The following is a 26,219-nucleotide window of genomic DNA, read 5'->3' on the forward strand; positions in this document are numbered from 1 at the left end:
GTCACACCGCAATGCATTGTACGATGCAATCGAAGTAAAGGTGCAGGATATGACCACTTTGTCACCCGGCGCGAATCTGGGAAGTGATATAACGAGCGTCGTAAGAACATTCGCGTCCGTCTACGTCTCGAGTAGGTCAGTTGACATTTCCCTGCTAATTGATGACTTATTTCATTCAGAGCAACCATATACGATTAAAGTTGAAATTAAAAATGAGCTAAAATTAAAATGCGTAAGTGAGTTTGTTTCCGAATCCGATTACCAACCGATCATGAAATTCTGTCAGAGGTAAAGATATAGAGTACCTATGAACTGCTATCCCCACAGGGGGCGGGAACAGGTCATGGTAAACATTTTCGTCCCCAAAAATCTACCAGACAGATTGAGATATATCTGACCTGTAATCACACAACGGGAGATTATATCGATAGTGAGAACGTATAGGCTTGATACTTGTGTTCAATAACTCCGTAGACTTTCAAGTTTAACAAGTTTATATTGTATCTTTGTCTCTACGATAAGAGCAATAAATGCAAAACTGTACATTTTGAGTTAGAGAGCGAGCGACGTCGGTTTAAAACTATCAATTTTGTTAATCGTATTATTTATTAGAAGAGGTCATTGCCCCGTCGTTGGATAGAGACAAACTATCAACTTCACGGTATTTTAAAATTCAATTTAAGAATAATATATGTATCAAATAGTGCTATGTAATCTTTTGTATGCATAGTACAAAGGAAAAAAAATCAATCTTTTCATACCATTAGAATAAAAAAATATTTAAAATATGAAACTATTTTGAAAAAATAATTAGATTAAATTGCTGTTTTTGTTAGCTTCGCATGGATGAATATCTTATAACTTAGAATAATATATTGTTGCCTAAGGTCTGACTTGGCTAGTTCTCATATACGAATTATATTATAGCCTTCGTAAGTTCTAAGCCTTTACAAATGAATTATTAACACAAATTAAGCATGCAAATATTCAATGGTACTTGTCTAGATATGAACTCGCAATATCTGGTTAAGATTCATGTTTTCTAGTGACTGGACCATCGCAGCTCTTAATGTACGTTAATACTAACTAAGCAATACTGAGCTGTCCTCCAACCTTCTTAGATGTTCTGAATTATAATTTGTTATTCTAAACACAAACTACAAGTTGTGTTTATAAACATATAAGAACTAGCCAAGTCAGACCTTAGGCAACAATATATTATCCCAAGTTATAAGAAGAAATTATATTTTATGTAGTTATAAATAAATTTCAGAAAGGACTATTTAACTTGGCACAAATTTAGATCTCACTTCTTTTGTCGTTGAAGTCAATAACCATAATATATCATAATATTTAACTTGGCTCTCATTTTTACATTTATGTTTTCGATGGGATATCACTACGTTTTGTATATAAATTATTAGTAGGTACTTATTAATAACAAAATTAATACCAAATGGTTTTTGTTAAGCTATTCTATTTTCCTACGTTTACGGGGTATAATTGTCTTTTTTTTTTTACGTTACGTTCTTATTTTTCTTGTACGTACCTCTGAAATGTTCGAGTAAATTGCCCATTCAGTGTCCGGATTTTTTTTACTCGTTTTCTGTTTATACTTAATTTGGCCAAGTAGGGGTGGTATAACGTGCGCAGACGGTTGTACTCTACAATAGAGCTCTCTTGTGTCTTGATTTGACTTCGACCTAAATTGATAAGATGTACTCCATCTAAGGTTTTAACTCTGGAGAGGCCAACGTAAGCCTGCTCTTTACTTAATATAGAGGAGCCTATGTCGAAAAGAGCACCGTCAATGCGAAGGCCTTGTAATTTGTGTATAGTAGTAGAATATGCTAAGCAAATAGAGAATTGTTTCCTTTGAACATATATGTACATTTCTTAATATCTGTAACTTGGTTTTGACTTCTAGTTCGCAATTTAAATTATATTTAAATTGTATCGTTATTTTACGTGCGCTATTGCTGTTGTCGACGTCCGCAATGTACCTTCTTTATTTTTCCATTGGACCCATACACCAGTTTTGTACTGACATCAGCATGCTTGCTCGATACTGTTCTTCCAAGCAATAAGGATCCCCGTTTGTAGCGCTAGAGTACAAACTTAAATCATTCCAGTTACGATATACATAGTCTACTACAGACTCACGAAACCTATTTTATTGTTGTATACTAGTATACTCAAACAAAAAATATGCAGTCGAATAGACTAGGCAGCTTCCATCGGAAGGCATTGAAATAATTCTTATGAGCGCGGTTGCCACTCGCTCAGACACGTCCACGTTAAGGTTTAATCGCAACGCTCCTTTCCCGCTGCTCCGGCGTCGCGTCGCGCGCCGTGTACCGAAATGCCTATTATTATTATTTTTTTAAGTATAATTATTTTGCACCATTGATGTGCGCTAAATGCTAGTTAATAACGTAATAAATACGAAAGTCGGCTATACTCATAAGTACTAAAAACGGAAATATTTGGATTTAAAAAACTTAAGGGTGGTATTCAACTTGTTATATATTCACGTGAAGACCTTAGAATCCACATTAAGACCGACTGTCATAAGTTTTGATTGTTGGTTCTTACATCATTTTTTTTATTACAGTTATTACAGGAACTAAGTATATAAGTGTTCCTAATAGACCCAATAAATGAAAAATTATAATAAAATGATAAAAAATTACCAGTTTCAGATTTTTTCCTTTATATTGGCCTAATTATCTACCTGCATGCCAAATTTGAACTTTCTAGGTCACCTGGAAGTAGGATATAGTTTTGATCTATAGGTCAGTCAGTGATAAAAATGACGATTTTTAAACCTTAATATCTAAATAATCATTTGAGATGCGTTTATGAAATTTAAAAGACATATGTATCTCGCGAGTCTCAATATATGAGCCAAATTTGACACATTTATGTTAGTTTTTGAGTTATGAGGAGGTCAAAAGTGACTCCAAATGGTTCGTGTAATATTACACACGGTGCTACTCGCCAGTTCTGTTACTAGAACTTGGCTGACACGCTACCGCGTGTCTAGATAGGCTACCTCGTTATAATTAGTAATGTCTTGTAAAGTATAAAAGAAAGTAAGAGCCCCGTATAAATATCCTACTGCTGGTCAAAGAACTGTTCTCCTCTTAAGAATAAGGTTAAATAAAGTATACTCAAACATATAATACAGCATATGTCCATATGTCCATATATCTTGAAACTATACGTTATCACGGTGAGAAAGGTCCGGTTTAATACGGGTTAGAAGGAATTTATAAGTATTTTTTGGTATTTATATTGACTCAACAGAAAAATTAAGCATTAACCGGTAATTAATCATAACCATGTGTGATACAGCGTCGATATCCCATCCGATTACAATGACTTCACATTGCTGTGAAAAAATCTGAGTATTATTTTTGTTAATTGTTATAAGTTTATAGCTATATGTAAAAAAAAAACCATTGTATTCAATTAAAATTTGAATTGAGTCAAGTTAAGGTGTCGACGGAAGTGAAAATTCAATAAGACAGGGTGTAATGACCGGATGGTGTATAAGCGTGGATCCTGTTACCGGGAAGTGATTTAGCGAATAAGAGGATTAAATTCTGTTTACGTTTCACTTATTTCTCGGTTGCACTGGATTCTTATGGTTGTGGCTGAGTCTAAGGTCTGCACTCCAGTTAACGTTTTGCTAGTTACATTTTTAAGTTTATGGCATAATTTGCTTTTACGCATCTATATTAATATTATAAATGTGAAAGTAACTCTGTCTATTATGTTTTCACGGCTAAGCGACTGAAACGAATGTGATGAAATTTTGATGAGGCATGCTTGACTCCCAAAGCAGTATAGGCTCAGCTTCTTTCGACGGTTCTTGTATTTTCTTTACCGAACCTTTGGTAGAGTTTAATTCAACAATCAAAAAGTAAGTGTAATAATTCCATAGAAAAAAAAGAATGTGATTTTATTTGTTTGATTTATAACTAAAACCTTCGACCGTCCACGCAGGCGAAGCTGCGGACGAAAACTATTTGTTATATATAATATAATAATCTATCTCTATCTTTAGTTTCGTCAGGTATTAATTACACGCAATATAATTTTGATAAATATTGTATTATTAGGATTGAAGTAAATGAAATGACAGGACAAGGAGGACGAATCGGTTTAAAAAAAAATTAAACTGTGAGTCTGTCACTAATAGTTAATAGTTTTCATATTAAAATATACTTAGTCGTCTAATCGTTTATTCGGAGTAGCGAAAGTCTTTCCATTTAGTTGACTTTTGTGGACTTTACGGACCTAGGAATATATATGATAATAATATAATATATGACAACCGCCTATAACTCGCGTGAAAAGATGATAAAAGTAACCGTTATAAGTCACGCCATCTCAAAACTAGCTACCAGTTAGCAACGTATAGCTTTATAGCACGCTAAGATCGAAGGAGGAAGGACGACACTTTCCTGTTTTCCGTATGTGAAATTCAAGCCTTCCCTAGTCGTAATCCCCCAGGAGCCGGGGATGCTCTTAAGTAATATGGCGTGGTATGAAAGCGCTTACCGCGATGTATAGAACTTGCATCGCGCACTCCTTGAAAGGTATTTTTGAGGACATACTTTCGTCTTTCATAAATTCTAAGTTATCAGACTTCCTAGCAATTTTTACTATGTTTTTAACGATTACTAGACGATTTTAGACGTGCGATTGGTTGAATTGCTTCGAAACTAATTTAATATTTCATCTGAATCTTTGTTTGTTAAGTTTTTTTAAACATAACGACAAAGATAACACAATATAAACGTAAATCTAAAAACGCAAATAAACCGCTGAGCTTAGCTGTTTCATTATATATAATAAAAAATGACGTAATCCCGTCACACGATATATATTTTTATATATGATTACGAAAGTAAAAACATCATTTAATTAAAACGCAAAACTAGGGTGTAAAATATATAATGAATTTCACAGTCACCATTCGAAGGCTTTCTATTTCTAGGAAAGTAATTGTAGCGCAACCCAATGCAAACGGTAATGAGAGTTGGCTAGTGAAAATAACATCGTGCCTACCTCCGGCAAATGTTTGACCAAACCACACGATTCGATTTAAGCTTTCATCTTATTCTATTTCCCACATTTAGATAATAAAATCTTATCGATTAATCGCTTACATTTCTGTGTTTGTATAAAAAAAAAAACGTAAACATTAAAATTATATAACGTATATATTATATGATAACATGTAAGTTACTAAGTTACATTCACATTAAAATATAGGAAAACTTTTTAGTTGTTAAGTATAATTGTATCTTCTATAAAGTTTATAGATTGTTATGATACATAATCTAAATAAAACTAGAAGGTAGAGAATTATCGGTAATTTTATCAAGTATAAAGTAAAATATTTAGGTAATCTACATAAATATATTATAAATTTAAACCTAGCATTTATAGATCATATTAGTAATTACAGTTTATAGCTGGCAGAAATCGAATATTTTACGCATAGGGTCATATCACCCTGACCTTTATAACATAAGGCCGTTATGTTCATATCATGACATCATTGTTCTCGTCATACTTCTATCGTTTCTGATACTGTGACCGAGTCATCGTGTGACAACATTTTATGACAATTTATAACTTGACAATTGGACTCGATATATGTATATGTTTACAGTTAAATCAACACGTCTCAATCTATTTGGACAATAGTAACGCTCGTTGTTCCTTAGTATTATGACCAGCGGTGGTATAAGAACTCATTTCTCGTCTCATTTGTGTAATGTTGAAAATCCACATATACTGATACGCTATTTGGATTTGTGTGTCCTATAAATTTCTGACATTTCACGATTATGTTCTGCGGTGAGTTTCGGGTTTGTTCTCATATAATAGCTCTAGTGTCATAAACATTACGAAGTCACTAGAAATCTGATACGGTGGCCGGTATTCTTAAGGAGTTTCTTGAACCATAGAACGCATACGGAATATATTTAACAAAAAAAGCCATATTTATACATTACCATACATATTTATTGTATGAATATGTATGTCACCGCGATAATTTTTTTTATACTGTTATTTATTTTTGTTTCGTTATTACATCCGAGACGTATGTATACATAAAACGTTGCATAGCAAAAGAGTATAACATAGGCAACACGATATGTCTCAAATATCAATAATGTGCGATAAAAAGTTACTATTTTCAAAAACAAACGAAAAAATAGTAACATTATAAGATTTTTCATCTAAAAATGTTACAGAAACTAAATACGATATCGAATAGTAAAGTTCACGATCGTGCAATCTCTTGGCAAGTGGCCGGAATTCAGGTTTAGACCTACTGCTCTCAATACCTTGTACTGGTCTGTGGCTCAAGCTAAAGAAAATATAGAAAACATTGTTTATGTTGTTCGGTTGATACGGCATAGATCCACTTAAATACTAATCCAATATACGTACGAACTTTTTCATAAACGCGTTCAAATTATTTGTTTATTAATATAATATATCTTTGAAGTTCATAAGTTCAAATGGAAACATTTTCTAATAATGTAATCAATCAAAACTATTGCTGACAGGAGTTGTGAAGGATTACACGTGGTCGATATTATCCATCTTGGTCAGAACAGAAGTAATTAAAGAATTAATAACAAATGTATATTTATAAAACTTTACCCATAGTATACAAACCGTCACCCCCATTTTACACCCTCAGGTGGTGGGAGTGAATTAAAAAAAGGAGTCTATGTCATTTTCCGGAGCTCATATTATCTGCATACTAAATTTTATATAAATCGGTTAAACGATTTAAGCGCAAAAAGGTAACATACAGTTACCTTAACATGTATAATATTAGTACAGCTTTAACAAAATATTTAAAAAAAAAATCGTTAAAAATAGACTGGTGCATGCTAGTAAAACGTTATAAGGAAAACCGAAATAGAAAAATATATAAACTGAGAAACGTTTGGAAACTAGAATAATTTATGTACAATATATTGATTTTCAAACTATTATAGAACTTTAGGTAGAAATGTAATAACATTTAAAATCAATACGAGCATAATTTATGTGAGCACTATGTTTATACTTCAACGATTCCAAATAACGATCTTGCATCAAATGATTCTCGGAATATGACCTGCATCGAATGAGGTCGCCGTGTTCGTGATGTTTTACAATCAACCACCCATTAGAATTACTTTGGACACTTTTTAAGGATTCCATAATTGGAATTGGCGGTTGTTTCTATAGATACTATTTCTGCGTACACAACAAAGTTGTGACGATTATCAAACATCATTTTTAATTAAATAAACTTATAATTTCAGCCCCATACTACGGTTTTGTGGTGGTAACATTATATCATTCAAAAGCTATCCGTCCCGGTTTCGCACGGATAGAATATTGACTCTATTGGTTACAGCTACGCAGGCCAGTAGTTTTCAGCCAATTTACAGAAAATCTTAAGAAATTATCCAACTAAGCCCTTCTTATTAACGAAAACTGTATGAAAATCCGTTGCCTTGTTCTGCATTTATCGCGTTCAGGTAGACACACGCCGGTGTAACAGTTTTGTAACATTTAATTATGTACGGTGGAACTGACACCATTTTTACAATCATTTATAATAAAGCTCCGTAAAAGACAAAGTAATTAAACCATAATTAGGGGCTAAACAAATACAGGAAATGCTATAATTTCCCTTTGTTCCCGATAAATTAATTCCGGGATAAAGTTATAAATATAACGATCAGTAGTCAGAGTGTGAAAATAATTATATCGGCGCTGCCTTCGAGATACGTGACCACGGGGTGAATATACGTGCATCGAATTTATTATATCTATTATCAATGGATATCAATATTTAACAGAATATTACCAAGTGTTATGAATAATTGAATACTAAGTTATTATTTATTTTAATTAGTGATACGCCTTATTACACTCATGCGATAACACGGAACAAGATTTTGATGAAGGCCTTTCGACGTTGCTCCAGAGGTTTAATTGAGGTTGAAATGGGAGATCGAAACTGAACTACATCTTCGATTTTGTAATGTCAAATCACAAATACATTAATGATTGCTACCAAACCAGGTAGTGACGTCAGCAAATTTTCAGATTTGAATTGTCATGGTATCTATTTAACAATTATTGAGCGTTTTTTTTTTTTGTTAACGATCACAACCTATTTAATTTAACGGAGATCGTGAATTCTTATCAAACCACTTTGATTCTGGATTGGATAAACGTGATTTGGAGGTACCCAAGTATTTATGACAAAATTTATGTTCACCATTACAATAGTGGACATGAAAAAAATCAGTTAACCATTATTAAAATTATTGAAATGTTATTTACTCAGAAATAATTAATAAACCAAGCAGTGTAAAAATTTCACCAACATTTTCTTCAAGTACTTTGAAATCTTAAGTCAACATTGAATTTTTAACTTCGCTTGTCTATTTTAGTACGACGATTCATTTAATTACACATACATTACTCAGCGAAGACTGCAGCACAGGGCCGGCGAGGGATTTTTATGACGACAGACATGTATGTTGCCATATCATAAAAAATATTACGGTCTGGGTTTTGTTTTATTGTTGTGGTTTGTGTATAATATTTGAAGACAGGAAGTGCAAAATCCGAGCCAACGCCACATATACAAAGCGTTTAGTTAAAAAAAATACTTTATTTCAATGGTCGAGCTATGAACAATTTCATGTGATTACGCACTCCTCACCCATCGGTAGTAATACTACCCAATAGAAAGAATTTTTATTGCTGTGTTCAGATATAAATCGTGAGTGAATCAGTATAATTATTATAGACGCACAGGACATTAAAACCTTAGATCTTTTATTTGAATGGATTAAATTTGTTACAGTAACAATATCTAACAGTTAACCATTTAACTACAAATAGCCCATTTGCTTGCTAGACTTCCTATTACACATTTTAAAAAAAAATACACTCCATACATACGTCATACCACAAACGTATAACGTTTTATTGTCCTTTGCAAATTATACGCTTTCACCGACACGTATTCAAGAGATGTGACCTCAATAAAGAACAACAGATTTATCATATATTCATAAAACCATTCAATTTATAAGATGTATTCCAGAATTACCAATATTAAAAACCACTAATAAGCAATCTTTTGAAAAGGGTAACTCGTTAATTTAATAAAGTACTCGCTTAAGTAAAACCCCCTGAGATTGTTTGCACTGAAGACTGAAAGTAGCGTCAGCGGTAATTCACTAATGGCGATTTATATTAATGTCAGCAAATCTTCAAACCATTAATATCATAAGATTTCACTGCGGAATATCGCTATCTTAGTAAAAACGACTAAATCATGTTTAGTGTTTGAAAGACGATAGCTTTACATTCCCAAAAATCTTTATTCAAAAAGAATTCCATCGAATGAATGTTAAAAAAAATTGGTTACCAAATATACAGTTCAAGGGATTGCGACTGTCGAGTCAAAAGCACAAGTTTTTTCTTTATCATAAAAAGCGACAAAGAAACACGTCGCTGACAGTATTCTTCAGTCGAAAGTTTTAAGTCACGGAACCATTGTACGTAAAGTTTTTGCAGTAAAATCTTTTCACACATAAATGCTATGGATATATGAGCTAACAAAAGAAATCAACTTATCTTTATAATATATAAGATTGGTATATGTATGAGGTATGCTCGTGATAACTTTTCCTAATCTAACCTAACATAGAAAAGTTTAGTATTACAGATTAAGCAGTATAAGAAGAGGGAAAAAATTGTGGTTTTTTATTTTTGCTTAATCTCTCTACGAACATCGCACAAAGCGCACGATTAAATCAGCTAGCCGAGATAAAGGTAGGATAAAGCCCTTGTGACGAGTGTTCCTAACGTTGCAGCAGGAGTTATCCTGCGCTGCAGCGAGTTTAAAATGTTAATTAAACACTTGTATTTTAAAATTCCCAGTCACTCCAGCGCTGGCCCCGTTTTTATACTCACATCGTTAGTGTTTTCCACAATGGAAATTTACATTACTAACTAGAGTTATGACATTTTTACTTTAAAAAAAAAATGTTATCTGGTAATGTAACTAGTTGTCGAATGCGGCTTCGCTCACCTACGTCACTCGTTGGATTTCAAGCTTACTTCATACTAAATTTCATCAAATTCGGTTCAGTCGTTTGGATGTGAAAGAGCGGCAGGATCACAGAGAGACAAAAATTCGCATTTATGATTTTTATATAGATATGCGAATAAAAAAATATCTCAATCATACAGTACATATAGTACAAGCAAGGGTAAGATCCCTCGAGCTATTGCAGTTTTAACGTCTGATCCATAATCAAGCTCATACACAAAAACGCTTCAGCAATCGTTAAAAAGTTTGTCCTCATTCTGAATAACCGTATCCTGTGGATTATAACGATGCTCTTAAAGCCGCCGAGTCGATAGTTGTTACGCTCCAGGAAGTTTACGAGAGTCGACGATTGAATCGAATATGAACGTGAAAACTTAAAGCAAGAATGCTGAAAAAAATATGTGTTTTCATTCCGTTTTCCAGCTGAAGTCTTTTAAATATTCAAACCCATTAAATAGTACGATTTATGTCGATAATTGCTATTGACAAAAACGGTTTACGTCATATAATCTGCCGAAAATAAAATTGACCTAATTGAAGACAGCTTCTGAAATGGTTGTAATTTCTAGCAATTGAAAAACATGATCTATTGTTTTAACTTTAAAGTACATTTACTTTAGTTTAACACTATGAACATCGCATCCATTTTTACAATGCCCATTTAAAGATTAAGCGTACGTTTAAAGAAGGTATCAAAATAATAAAACTTTTTGCGGACGTACCAAACAAGTCAACTTGTTTACGTAATGGTCGAGAGAGAATCTTTAAGAAAAACTTCATCGCATCGACAGGGTGAAGTTCAATGCCCTTTTACAATACGTATAAATCAGATAAGAATATTATGATAAGCGAGATTTATTGTTTTTAATGTATGAATGGTTTTGGTTATCATCTTTGAAATGTCCAGAAGTTTTGACCTTTAACATTGTAAGGAAATTAATTGAGTATTAATGCACGATCGGCTTATTGAACTTGTTTTATATATTGCTGAGGCAATTATAGACAGGAATGCAGAAATGAAGAATTTTCTGATTAAAGGATAACTATATATACGGTATATCAATGTGAAATGGAAACCATCGGGTTTTCTGGCCACGGTATGTTTGGGGAACTAATGGATTTTCGACATCGGACCGTCCGGCGGCACAAAAACATCTATAGAGCTAACATTAGAGCTCTGAAAAATAAAACACCGATCAACCAACTGAAATTTTTATGAGCAACATAAAATTCAGCTGAATGGCTTTCAATGTTCTCGTACTGCCATTCAACAAAAATGATAAATATAAAAACACTAATACGAAAAGCACGATTGACATTTCATTTTAAAAATATTAATACATATATATTAGTAAGGATTACAATTATTAATTCAATACTTAGTAAATCAATACCTTTCATTTCAATAAAATATATATAGATTAGTTTAATACTGATTGTCAAACAGATTATATAGATTCGTAAAGCATATTTCGCTACTTATACTTGTCAGTGCAAAAGGTCGTGTAAAATTTAAGCAGTCCTATAATTTTTAAACGTATTTGTATAATAATTTAGACGTGGAATACATAGGATATGCTTTTATTATTTGTAACGGTTAAATACGATGGATAAAATATTAATATTTTAGAAATATAACACAAGTAATATATGTATATAAGTAACACGTGTATAATACACGCTAACAAATTTATGATATTTGTAAATCCTTTAATTATTCAAGACAAGAGAACAAAATTCTCACGAGTCTCAATTCAATTGCTATATCTGGCTATAAATGTTAGTACAGAAAAGGATCGTTCTACATACTTGGGCGCCGGCTCGCCTTCTGCTTCACATTCTATGATAAAAGGTTTGTCGACCTCTCCAGGCTGCGCCACCTGGAACAGCAGCTCCTCCACCGTCGGCTGCTTGACGATTCGCGGTGGTGACGTCACTGGCACAAAAAATTGAATTTTAGACATTACTTACTACCACAGGTCAGTACGTACTTGACATCACAACTTCTATCTATCTTGAATAAAATAATCAATCTTTGATACTAATAGATAATTTATTCAAAAATAAGCAATTATTGTATGAATTGTTTCAGTATTCGTTTTTTTTATCTATTGTTATTCTTTTCATATATTGGAATATTATTTATCAGTAGTTCATATATAATTACAATATGTATAAATCAATTCTGATGTTAATTTGTATAGAACAAATCAAGTCAAACATATGAAATTATGAACATATTTCAATTTGCGTACGAGATACAGGTATACAAATTGATTACTACTCACACATCAGTTTGTTAATACTAATATAATAAAGTGATAAAATTTGTTTGTTTGTATATAGAAAGAAATTGCAAAAATAATAATCCAAGTCTAAAAATTGTTTTACTGTTAGAATGCTACATTATTTCATTCCTTTTTTTATAATTTCTTTATAATTCCCGAATTCTAAAGGGTCAATATTATATTTATATCATATTAAATTATTTTTTATAAAATTACACACATACAAAGATGGGATGGATCGGTAGTCTAGAATAAAAAAATATATAATTACTTAGACTTACACCCATGGATAGGCAATGCATAGACAATTTAAGAAGCAATGTATAATTATTATTTTTTTATTTTGCCTTTTATTTGTGCCAAGAGAGCACAGATTAGTAATGTATAATGGTAGAACCACTATAAAAAAAACTATTGCAAACAAAGCATATACATAGTGATTTCATAACTAATTATGCTAGCATTTAAATTGCACTTGAGTAAAACAAATTTAATATTGAGATCTATTAAGAACAAGTTTCCATCTTTACTGCTTTGTCAATGCCACGGCAAGATCATAATCTTTATATTACTGTTGTAAATCAAAAAGTATTTAATACAAATTACAAACCTATATTTTTATACATTTTATAAAACACCTATTAGGTATAAAAAAAAGAAAATATGTTTTATAGCATGATTTGTATTATTGATAACTTTTTCTCTTTTATATTACTTTAATATTTTAATCAATGCTAACCTGCTAAAACAATTCTATCAATTTTGTAATAAATTTAAAACTGAATTTGTGATTTTTAAATAAAGTTAATAAAAAACAAAGTTTCCATACAGTGTATCATTATTGTATAGGCAATAAAAACTGAATGACTTTTCCAATAACTACAAGGTCCTTTGTACTTTATTAGAAGCCCATTAAAAATTCACGCTAACATTTTTTAAACTAAAGTGCTTTATTTTTAGTTACAAATTACATTAACCAAGTAGAAATTCTTGATGTAAATAATATTAAATTTGAACTGCTACTTGAATATCAAGGCTTCTCTCGACTTTTCTTTGATTACCAAATATTTAATTTACTACGTAAGTGAATCAAAGATTGTATAATTAAGTAAATTATTGGTTTAAAATAATAATAATATTATTTTATTTGTAATTTTTGATGCAATTTATAATTTAATTTTTTTTAGTGAGAAGCTGTAAGTTGTATCAATACATTACAATTACTTTACATTAAATTTTTTTCCATTAGCAGGCTGTAAATTTCCCACTGCTGGGCTAAGGCCTGCTCTCCCTTTGAGGAGAAGGTTTGGAGCATATTCCAATTACTTTAGTGAAATATTATTAAATTTTTATATTTAAATCTTTTATTGAAGCAATGAATGATTTTATTTATACATTAAAAACTAAAATTATAAATGTATGTAACTGATACATTTAAGATATGTAGCAATAATATTATACTTAAACTCTTTAGATTACAAGCCACTTGTAAATGAATATAAATAAAAATCTAGTTTGTTTTTTTTAAATATTATATTATTTAGATTTTTTTTATTTGTTAATAATCATGAATAAGATATAGTGAAGATAAAATTATGAATGAAACAAAGATCCTCTGATATACTACGTACATACTTAAGTAAAAATAAATAAATGTTTTTAAAAGACTTTTCAAAAAGTACTTTCTGTTTATAAATACCAAAGAAAGTGTAATGAACTTCTAAGCATAATTAAACTATAAATGATAAGAGCGTAATAATGTTTAATACAAAGCTTTAAATAGAAAACATTTCGAAAACACTTACATAGAGCCGCCGCTTGCGACAATATCGCGAAGAGACAAATAATTTTACTTGTTTCCATTATTGCAACACTGGTGGCTCGTAGATCTAATGAGAAATCAAACAAGTTTATTTAGTAAAACTAAAACACTTTTCTCCGGTACACATGTTCACCACACTTGATGATGACCTAATCCGAATGAAGCCCGTAAGTCGTAATGACAACACCCACCAAAAATAGTAACATTAGCACTGAACTGCCGCCCAGTTATAACAGAAAAAAATATTGTACGGTTAAGTATAATAACGGTAATCCCTTAGCCCTTTTTAATTCACTATTTAATGACTGATCAGAAGTAAAAACACGCACAATCGCACTTTGCAACGGTGGTCGGTAAATCGATAAATTGCATTCGATATCGGCGTCGGATTCAATACACATTAAATATCAAATTAATATAAACTTTTTTTCATAAAAATTACCTACTTTGTCTCTTTTATAAAAGCATCATCGCGGAAAGCCCGAGTAAATTATATTTACAGATTTTAAAGGCGGGGCCTTTGAGATTCTCGTTTCGACAGTGATCAATTCAACTGTTACCTCTAGTCTCTACCATAGACAAAACCTAACGGTGTTCGGCCATGACAATATTTATTTTCTTCTGAGTTATGCAAACGGCGAATGTTATACTGCCAGTTATAAAAATAGATATTAAAAGCGTATAAAATCAGCTTTTTATAAATTTTCTACTTAATAAATATAAAAGTTTCTAAAACAAATTATTTCAATACAAACATTTTTAAGTTAATATATCTTCTTCTCTAAATTAATATAATAATTTGTGTGAATATTTATGTAAAGTACACCCTAACAAGATAATAATGTGTTTAAATTAAAATGTTTACTTTCATAGAATTTAAATGATGTAGACACTAGAAAGCTTTGTAATGAATATTATAATTCCAACCACAAAAAGAATTTTATCAACAATTTCGAAACAAAGTGGCCTTCGGCGCATCCGGTATCCGGTAGGATGTACAGCACCTTCGTCTTTCGTAACAAATCATAGGCTCTTCTTGCCTTTATGGGTGATGCAGCTTCTTCGCACCTTCGGTTTTTTAAAAAACGCTGTAGTGGTAAGACCGTTAATACCATATTTAGTCAGACTCAGAGTTAATAGAGTCAGTTTTTGTGTCAAATTTGGCCAATCAAATGTCTAAATCTATGTTTTCTAGCAAAATCTTTAAAAGAAACCACCACATACAAAATTTCGTGACATTTGACAGATTCATTAAGCGTTTTGACATGACATGACAAGCACTGTTGTGTGCTGCATCCTTGTCGAACTTAAACAAAATACGTTACTTATCGTGCTCTAAGCTCTTGCCTCTTACAGTGATGCTACGATAACGTGTTTGATATATTTTCGCGTCTAAATTAGTTTTTCGTAATTTTCTCGAAAACAATGCAGTTTCAGTCGATACGAGTGGTATTATTATAATTAGGGTCTAAACCTCCACTAATATATAATATTTAGTTTCCCCAAAATCGTGCGCCGGAATTTTAAACCCAACATCAAAATTTAACAATTAACAATAAGCTTAAAAGAACTGTTGTTAAAGTTATCGTGTTCAATGTTGTGTCGAGTGTGCTTACTGAAATTTCATTTCTATTATGTCTATTAAATTTTATTATTAATTGAATTAGATTTTTTTAAATTATGTATTTCTAAATTGTTCTGGTTAAGTAATTAAATAAAATTATCTTCATATTATTTAATTTATAACGTGACACTAATATATTTTATAATAATTAGAAGCGGTTTCTATTGTAGTTTCTACCAGTTCATAATTCACAATAACATTTTAACACTGAAGGCTTAATTCCAAAAATATTTTTCATATAGGTCTATCGGCTCCTGCCATGTTTATAATTTATTTGGTTGTTTTTTTTATTCTATAGGAAAAAAGTAATTCCACATCAATATTTTTGGTCTGTCTTAATATCACTTTTACAATTAAAATGATATAAACCTTTTTCATACAAATACTATAGCGTTTTATATGACATATGTATGCTGTACTCTTTGGTACGCATCAATGTCACGAATTTTAAAAATAAATCTCTGTTAAGTTTTTCTGGTCTTTTTTTAAAAATTAATGCATGTACCTAAATTTTATTTTATGTTTTTATTGAGAAGTAAAGTTACGGTTTCAAAATGGGTAATGTATTGTTATTTATTATGTTTATATTTCATCTGTTAATCGGTTTTAAGCGCGATCATAAGTAAGTTAGCAAAAAAGTATAACATAAATGAGAATAATAGACTCAGATCATAGATAGTGACAAAAATTCCAATGTTTTTTTGCAGTACCTAATTAATTTTATTATTTAAATAAATGTCTAGTTGTATCTTAGAAAAAATAAATAAAAGCCTCTTTGAGAGTATTCTTTTACAAATTATCTTGAATTACTACTCAGATAAGCTTCGGTAAAAAAATACATAGAAATAACTTCAGGCATAAGCTCACTATATAAGTGCTTACTATAATATGTAGACGGGGAATGAGCGAGCTGATTTCGGGAATTGAGTCATCTGATGAAGGAATCATTACTTACATCGCCAATTCACTACCAACTTTGGTTCCTAAGATGTTACGTTCTTTGTGTATGAAGCTACACTGGCTCATTTACCCTTCAAATTAGAATTGAACGGCAGTTTGACTTGCCGAGTTATTTTTAAACCGAATCAAATACCTAATGGAAAAAACAAGTATGCACAAATCAAAGTCAAAGTCAAATCACGCTCATATACCTAACACATATTTTTGTTTCAAATATTACTTACGTACTGAAAAGACCGAACGATTATTGTTACTTATGACAAAAAAAAAAAGTCAAATCATTCTTCTTTATCTCCAGGCTAGAACAAAATATTATTTAATTTCTTGTGTGTAATTTTTAAAAACAGTAGGAAGAAAAACTTCTTTGTAACCTCTGTTGTAAAATAATAGGCTCGTACATTGTTTTTGTTATTTTAATTTCAGACAAAAAATCAGCTGATGTCAGAAGGCTTAACAGTTGTTTTGTGAACATTTCTCCTACAATAACTCATTTACGAGAAGAGTGTAAATCTCAGCGCTCAAATATCGAAAGCCGAAAGTATTTAAAAAAATATAATGTTGACGATAATCCTGTAAAGGATGATAGTAATATAAATGATCATTCATTCAGTAAAGATAATGCAGGGCAAGGAGACAAGAGGGATTCTATTACTAACTTTGATCTTGATGAAATAGAATTGAAAATACTCAAAAAAATGTCTCAAGAACTTCAAACAGAGGATAATTCTATTAGCAGTCTTGATTCTAATATAAAACTCTTTAAAACAACTGTCAACCAAATCTTAGAAAATTTTTACATTAATATGCAAGAGTTTGAACTTTATAAGAAAAAGTTTCATGAAATATTAAAAAAGAGTAAAGGAGATACAGTTACAGAAATGGAAGATTTAATTAAAGATATGATACAACATATAGGATCATCAGACTCGTCTGTAAACAATAGCAAATTCAATGAAATAAAAGAATGTCATAAAGATATTCCTACGCATAGTAATTGCAAAGTTAATATTGATGTTAATAAAAATAATGTATCAACTAGCTTAAATTCAACAACAGAAGCTTTTAAAAACGAAAATTATTTGACAGATTCAACTTTTGAACGAAACAGTTCGAAATTTAATACCAACGTAAATAAAGAGAAATTTTTAAATATTTTTCTTCTTAGTGGTAATCGTTGTGTCGAAATTAAAATGAATGATCGAAGTATATTTTCCGAAATAAATATAAGAGATCAGGACTTTGATGGCATAAAAGAACCGTTGGCGTCGGCCGAAAATTTGAAGAAATTAAAAGAAAAAAAACATGAATTAGACAAGTATTTTAAGGATCAAGAACTACATTTGAAGGATAGAGAAATACCAGTAAAAAGTTCAAATGCAAAGAAAAATATACATCTAGATGAGGATTTCCTCGATAATGATAAAGATGAATGTAACAAATTTTTCATATTTAGAATTTGTAACTATTTATGTCGCAAGTTTCGTAAAAATTCATTTGCCTAATTCAACTGTTATAAAGGAATATTATATTCAATATATTACATGTAATTATTCAATTAATTTATTGAGGACTAGATAACATAATACAGGAACAAAATTATCACGTTTCACCATTCTCTTCGAAATTAACAATGTAATACCACCTAACCATAGTTATGTGCTTGCACAATTGCATTGCAAATTCCTTTTTCATATGCAAAAAATGTGTTATAATTGGTAGATCAAGCATTATAAAGGCCTGTCCGTCGATTTCTTCTTGCTTCATCTTGTCAGCAATTAGTTTGCAGTCATCAGTACTACTTAAATAATCATATACATCGTCAACAGACCAATCCAGGGGATTCCGAGCTAATTTTCCCTTCCCTTTAATCCAAGTCATGGCCGTGTGTTTTTCAAACATTTTATTATCCGACGGTAGAGGGTCATTTGTACTAAATTTTAGTTTCTTTAGCTCTGGCTCTTCCGAATCCGAAACGTCCGAAATATTTTTGGCATCCCTCGAATTACAACTGCTTTCATTAGTCTCATTTTCTGTATCGCTGTCTGCGTTGTTTTGTTTCTTAGATACGCAAGAGTTACTATAAATAGTTTCAACATCTTTCTTGTTCCAATGCGCTTCTTTCATTTGTAGTGCAAAATTCGGTAATTTTGCACCTCGTGTTTTCATTTCCATTTTCGGGTAATTGCTTTTAATTTCACGTTTTCTTCTAGTGCTTCTCTTATAATCCGACACACTGTCAGGTGAGTTTGGCCTAGTTCCCGATTCTGAAGGCGGCGTAGACCCTGCACTGTGTTCACTCTCAACAGATTCACCATCTCTATTGCTCTCAACTTCTTGTGGAGGTTGTTCTTTCTCTCTTTTTTCCGGAGCTACCTTTTTCTTTTTCTTTCTACCGTTCACACTGCCTTTTGGTCTACCGCGACGTTCCGTCCCATTATCTAAAATATAAATAACATAAATTTATTTTTTATTAATAATACACAACAACACAACATACATATTTAAATAAGTAGCAATACTTACGGAATGTAGACTTTTCAACTTGCTGGCACATGTTTGGGCACTGCTCTGGATATTCGACGGGACCAAACAGGCTAGGGCAGGCTTGTAGCTTTACGCACACGTCGCGACAAAACGACTCCACCTGGTCCGATGACGTCACTATCGGGACGTAGGCGTGGTAGGGTCTGGTTTTTAGTCTAAAAATAATTACATCATTTAAAATAACTAATTATTAAAGTTCTATTAAAAATAATTTATAGCCATGATGATGACATTCATTTCATTACAAAACAGTCAAAAACATTATATACGTAAATAAAAAAAATCAAGACAGTTTCCGCATAAGAATTATAGCTATTTAAATAAAAAAATATTGATACATATATATTTAATTATATATAGATCATAATTATTAATAAAAGTTAATTTTCCTGCAGGATAGATAAATTTAATTTTAGATATAGGACTAATGCATGTACTTAATATGGGTTGCTGATGTAAGTAGGGTTGCCGACAGAAATGCCTTAAATACGACGGTTAACAGTTACCTAGTAGGTAGTCTTATTATTATTATTCTGTATCTACATTATGGCTGTACCATCATATTATCACAGTGTTTTGAATAACATACACATTGTGAAATTCTAAGACATTACAATATTTAAAAAAAGTTTAAATTCGTGAATAAGAATGACAAGAAGTAACTATTGGATTTCTCGCCGTTACTTTTTGGTATAATCTACTTAACGATGCTAGATTTGCATAATAGTTATATTGTAAAATTATGATTCACTTAGTACTTACTTTATTTTTTTACTTTTACTTTACTTTTTTTTTTTAAATCTATAGGCTGACGGGCAAATGGGCCACGTTCAATGCTTTGGCGCTATAAGAAATATTAAACATGACCAATGCGCTGCCAATCCTAGGAATTAAGATGTTATGTCCCTGTAGTTATACTGCCTTACTCAACTTTCCAACCGGATAACAACTGATTAAGTATTGCGTTTGGCGGTGGACTATTATGATAATATTAACCCAGACGGGATTGCACAAAACCAAGTAAAACTAACAACCTACTTGAATAAAGATTATATCAATTGACTGACTAATATGTATGGTTTTCAGGCGAATACGTCTTGTGGCCTTATTGGAGTTGCATTATAACCTTATTTGTCTCAGTAATCGTTATCTAAAAGACTTACAAAAAATTGCAAAAAAAAATTATAAACTGAAAACCAAATATACATATATATAACCTTCACAACCTTGCGAGCTTTTTAAGTTTAGTTAATATTAAGGAAATTTAACCATTTTATTTGTACATACATTATATCTGTAGCTGATCCCTACATATCACGTACTTTCAAGTCAGAAATCCATATAGTACATCTGATAGTTTTGAATTGTAATATATATTTTTTTGTAAAAATGTGAATAAAATCTAAAAATATATAAACATATCATAAAATATTTTTTAAAAAATAATAATAAAATACTACTTACTTCGCTCTCAACATTTCAAGTCTCATGCCTTCTTCCGGCGGTCCTTCAGTTTCCCAATCTTTTAGTAACTTCGCCGGTTTGTAAGAAGCCGATATTATCTTGTTTAGCACTTCTTTTAACACGAGCAGCAGCGGTCCGGGACCGACGGCCTTCGGTAGTTGGGACAACTTGTTTCGACTTATCGATGGCCCTGCATAACATTTGTAGTTAAAGAATATTCGATCGCACCATTCTTCAGTCGATTTTAAATCTTCTTTAATAGTTTTCGGTTCTTCTATCGGTTTTGGTGGTTCTTTCGGATTCATGTCAGGTATGTGCAGCTCATAATTATTGCTGTCACACCATCCCACGGGGAAAAGGAGATCACTATCTTGAGAGAACCAATATTTCTCTCCGATTGGCAGGAGTTCGACATATAACATATGCTCTACTATGGACTCGACTGTCGCCACATGTATTTCTTCGTGGTTAAGAGGGTTTGCAGCTTCCAATTTCATATTAACATCGATACCTTTTAAGAGATCCTTGTTACCAAAACAGTAATCCGGTGCAGGAACAGATGCAGTCATCGAAAGATATTCTTCCCAATCAAATGCCCCTTCTGTCCATTTTTTGGGTGGTTTCAGCTCGAGTTTGTTTCTCTGTGCCCAGCCTATGGGGTATATGTAGGGATGCATATTGTCACACATCCATGCCATTTTGGTGTCTTCGTAATCATCGATATGGTCATCGATTACGACCAAAAATTGTAAGTTATTGAAGATTTTGGTAACAGTTGCTGGACAGAACGTGTTCATGTCTAGTGGACTTAGTGCTTCTAATTTCATACCCGTGGCGAAGCTGTGAGCTTCTAATGTTGGATTTGGCTGTTGAGTATTCAAAATGAAGTATTAATATACAAATACATTGATAACCTTGAAAATTTAATACATTCCTTTTTTATCGATACATTAAAATAATTTTCCTGAACTGAAGTGTTATTTTCCTCTACGATTTCGATAACAGGCTTAAATTAACGAGTTTATAAATTTTTTTACTAAAACCAATTTAACTGCAAACGATTCACGACGACCTCACCTGAAACAAATCAGCCGGTGTCGGTTCCTTGATAGATTCTTCGGCGCTTTGTCTCAATTGAGCACTAAGTTTATTTTTACACGAGAATTTATTCACTTTGCCCGGATATTTAAACTGCCACGGAGAACCCTAGAACAATAATTAATGTCTTAAAATTTACGGTAATAATGTAACAACAAACAACGGAATCAATTAAACATGTAAAAGTTTCAAGATATTTAAATAATAACCTTGTTTGTGACAAAGCCAAAACTACTTAGTCGAGGATTGCAAAAAAATATCCAAAATTGTTGCAAGTCCTCGTCTGCACCGTCGTAGCGTAATAGGAGACGCCCGCCGACATTTTCGCGAACCTGAAATATTTCAATATTAAAATCCTGTTACATTTTTAATACTTTTATGGAAACACTTTATAACTTTTTTAAAGAATCATATATAAATCTGTAGTATCTAATAAAATAGAGCCTATATTTTCAACTGTAAATATAACGTTTATTTTTTTATAATCATGTTATTGTGTATTTGGTCTACAATTACTCAGTAATTATTTTTCAATATCGATATGATTATTTTAATACTCACTGTCGCTATCCAATATCTATAAGGATCAATAACATTCTGAATTTCCACTTTCATCCCCACTTTAATTCTATCAATTGGGGACAATCCTTTATTATTAAGTGCCTCAATTGATACCGATTTACCGACCAAAAGAGCTTTCTTCATTATTTCAATGATCGTGTCTCCACATCTATCGTTTATCTCATCTGGGGGTTCGACCAACTCGTCATATTTTCCGCACCAGCCTAATGGGTGAACTTTTGTGGTGGATATATCACACCAGAAGTCTGTTTCGGCGCCTATAAACTTAATTCTGAGGAGATGGCCACAAACCATGGTGATATCGGCTATCCAGTATACGTCCGGATTATTTTTATGACAAACTTCCAGAAGCATGCCTTGCTTGATGCCATTGTTGAGACTCGCTTCGACCTATAAGAATATTTTTTTATTACTTCTCAAACTACTCGTACCATACCTAACTATATACTAATGTATTCTGTAAGAATCGAGTAAAAAAATACTTGAAATAAGTTGATCAACTTATTTCTGGTCTCATTTCTACATTTCAATTTGTTACGTAGAAATAATAAGTCTTACAAAAAAAAGTCACAATTTTTTAAGATATATTTAGGACGAAAATTAAATACATTTAATAATTGAATACCTAAACCTATCCACGAATGCCGTGTCGTAACATAAAAGTATTCATCCTTGACATCTTTTATTATTAGGTCAAGAATATTTTCGTGTTGTGGTCATTTTTCGGAAATTTATTATACATTAAAGACGAAATAATGACAAACCAAACAAATGCTTTACGTGAAATATTAAATTAAAAAAAATTGCAGGTTACAAAATGAGTTAGGTGCTTTTAAAAATAAAAACCAATTAATTTATACATCAATAAAAGAATTTTGCAGGGCCCAAAAAATAATAATATCGTCTAAATAAATTAAAAAACAAAATGAAAACATTAAAAACTATTCATTGTTTAAGGTAACTCATTTCAGATACAGCAAATTAAATTTCAGTAGATATAAAATTTGTTAACAGTTATTTTATTAAAGCACTCTCTATACTGGGTAAACATAATGCAAAGCAGTAGTCGGACAGACATTTCTATGTACAATAAATGTATTAATTATAAATACATTATGATGGCAAAAACTATTAGTACTCATTCTAATAAAGTCACCTTGAAATTAGCATTGTACACATTTCATAGAAGGTCAAATTATTATTCAAATAAATCTTGAGCATATAAAAAACTATGCTATATTATTTTTTAATACTTCAAGAAGTTATGTTAACATGTTACGGCCTATCTCATTAAAGGGCCAATTTCATATCATTGCCAAAGTATGAGAGGTATGGCAGAGGAAAAGAAATATTAGCAGAAGATATTTCTTTTTCGGTCACAAGGATAAACCCAAATGTACTTTTAAAATATTAATGACCAGTTAATGTTATATTTGTAGGAAGCATTCTAATTACATCACACTGGTTTAGACTACTGACTCATGCTCGGTGGAGAAGAAAACCAGTGTGCAGGAAACTTTTACCTTTATATATATAAAAGAAAAACTGTCACATTTATAAAAAAACAGCATTGGAGCAGCATAGTGGAATTATCTCCAAACTTTCTTCTTATAAAGAGAAGAGACTTCAGCCCAGTACTAACACATTTACAGGTCTTAACTTTACATATAAGATTAATTAATCCATTTTACAATTTTTTTGGATAAGATTTTAATCATAAAACCTTATAGACTGGTATCATTATAGAATGAAACGGATTCCATGATAGAATAAATACATAAGCCTCGTTGTCAGTGCTGTAATTATTACATTCAATAAAACCACATGGCATTATTAAAGAACCTGCTTCATTTAAAATTTCATAGTTTGATATTTAAAATAAACCTAAGTACTAATTATAATATCCATTTTTATATAAACTGTTATCAATTACCACATCAAGTTAATATTTTAAATATAACAAATGACTGAATGAACTGACCATTTACTTATTTAAACTTAAATTTATTATATATATTATATATAATTCTTCTGATGTGTGTATCTCACTGAACCCCTAAACAACTTGACCAATTTTGATGTTTTTTTTGTGTGTTTCAATTTTTCTCCTTATGGTTTAGTTTGAACCCGGTAGTTTGTATGTGGAATGGGTCCAGGCAATATGTATATATATATACATAATACAAGACAATATTTTGAACCAAATGAGTAAATAACAGGATGATGTGAGAGTTTATGAGATATTATATATTTTTTAAATATATATTATAACAGGAAATTTTATTTAATAATTGAAACATTCACCGGTTTGCATAAATAAATGGTATTTGATCTACACCATTAAATTGTACCTTCATCATACACATATAAATTGTGGTACATTATTTAAATATTTTTAGTAAAAAATTAATATTTGCAGATATTCATATTTAAGTTTTTATATCTTTATAAAATAAACTTAAATATGAAGGTTTCTTAAATTTTCTTAGGCAAAATTATAAAATCCAGTAATTCATGGAAATATTACAATTAATTGCTACAGTGAAATTACTATTTATTTCATATTATGATTAATTTAAATAACAACATTAAAAAGATAAAATTAAGGTACTTACTTAATTAGGCAATTATATTTCATTACGACAATGTGGCACAATTCGTGTCTGTTCTGTGTATTCTTAGCATATGGTTTAATTCATAAATAATATTTAAGTTAATAACAATAAATTTCTACAACAATAAATAAAAATATATCGCAATCAAAGTATGTATCTTTCTTTTTTCCGTAACTAAAATCTATATATAGGTTTAAATGGCCTTTATAAGTTGCGATGATGTTAATGTTTTTTATAAATATATTTCTATTTTTTTATAAAAAAGCTTTTGTTATCAATTAAATTTATCTCATTAATATATTTTACTTTAACCCAACTTCAACAATAAGAATTTTAAATAAAACTATTTTTATCATTATACAACATTAAAGAGTAGTTAAAAGTCGCTACTTACATGAGAAAATAATTCTTCAGGGACAGCAATACTTTTAGTATCTTCTAAATAATTGTTCCAATCGAACTCCATAACTTTTACTAATAAATAAGGCGAACGTTGATCTCATTAAACTAATTATATTTTAAAATAAATAAAATTACTCAAAAGCCCGAAACGAACTTAACTCCCCTCCCCTTAAATTTCAGTTCACTGAATGAAATTGAAATTCATAATCACCCACAACTATATTTTTGTTCTCAATCTTTGAGTTTGACGCATGTATATATTGTATTGGGTAAAAAATACAGATCTGAGACCTCTGATTTATCGTTCTATTCAGATATGTAATATGAACTAGTTTATATTAATTAATATTTATAAATAAATATACAAAATGTTGGGTACATATCGTATATTACAAACATGTTTTGAAAACACGACTAAATATCAATTTCTATGTAGTCATTTAACACATTTTTTTTAAACATATTTATATAGTACTATTGATTTTATATATTACATAAACTCATACACTTCATATGATATCTAGATCTAGCTAAATATATATGAACTTAAAATATTATTGCTAAAAAATTGCTATCAATACACAAAAAAAATCCATAGCAAATATTTTATTACAAATGCATCTTATTGCATTATAAATTATATTAAAATATT

General features: G+C 30.8%; 3 protein-coding genes across 6 annotated transcripts in view; 1 reads left to right on the top strand and 2 right to left on the bottom strand.

Moving 5' to 3' along the window:
* Positions 1-14,843, bottom strand: part of LOC125067222 (neuroglian) — a 34,452-nt gene extending 19,609 nt beyond the window's left edge. For 3 of the 4 annotated variants that reach the window (XM_047675688.1, XM_047675715.1, XM_047675707.1), the window contains exons 1-3: positions 14,725-14,843; positions 14,262-14,345; positions 11,978-12,104 (exon numbers count right to left, since the gene is read on the bottom strand). In XM_047675688.1, the coding sequence (XP_047531644.1) occupies positions 11,978-12,104; positions 14,262-14,319 (185 nt within the window). In that variant the 5' untranslated portion in view covers positions 14,320-14,345; positions 14,725-14,843. Of the gene's footprint in view, positions 1-11,977; positions 12,105-14,261; positions 14,346-14,720 lie in introns of all 4 variants that reach the window. The other variant, XM_047675698.1, reaches the window with a different exon arrangement.
* A 1,500-nt stretch (positions 14,844-16,343) lies between these two features.
* Positions 16,344-18,364, top strand: LOC125066630. The gene is made up of 2 exons (XM_047674817.1): positions 16,344-16,460; positions 17,286-18,364. The coding sequence occupies exons 1-2, from the start codon at positions 16,457-16,459 to the stop codon at positions 18,362-18,364; spliced, it is 1,083 nt and encodes a 360-aa protein (XP_047530773.1). The 5' UTR covers positions 16,344-16,456.
* A 97-nt stretch (positions 18,365-18,461) lies between these two features.
* On the bottom strand, positions 18,462-25,756 carry LOC125066629 (scm-like with four MBT domains protein 2). The gene is made up of 7 exons (XM_047674801.1): positions 25,560-25,756; positions 22,530-22,940; positions 22,178-22,300; positions 21,948-22,076; positions 20,871-21,736; positions 19,386-19,561; positions 18,462-19,300 (listed from the first exon to the last, which is right to left on the bottom strand). The coding sequence occupies exons 1-7, from the start codon at positions 25,629-25,631 to the stop codon at positions 18,462-18,464; spliced, it is 2,616 nt and encodes an 871-aa protein (XP_047530757.1). The 5' UTR covers positions 25,632-25,756.
* Positions 25,757-26,219: the final 463 nt, after the last annotated feature.

The sequence above is a fragment of the Vanessa atalanta genome, chromosome 1 (genome assembly GCF_905147765.1).
Source record: "Vanessa atalanta chromosome 1, ilVanAtal1.2, whole genome shotgun sequence".
Lineage (NCBI taxonomy): Eukaryota > Metazoa > Arthropoda > Insecta > Lepidoptera > Nymphalidae > Vanessa > Vanessa atalanta.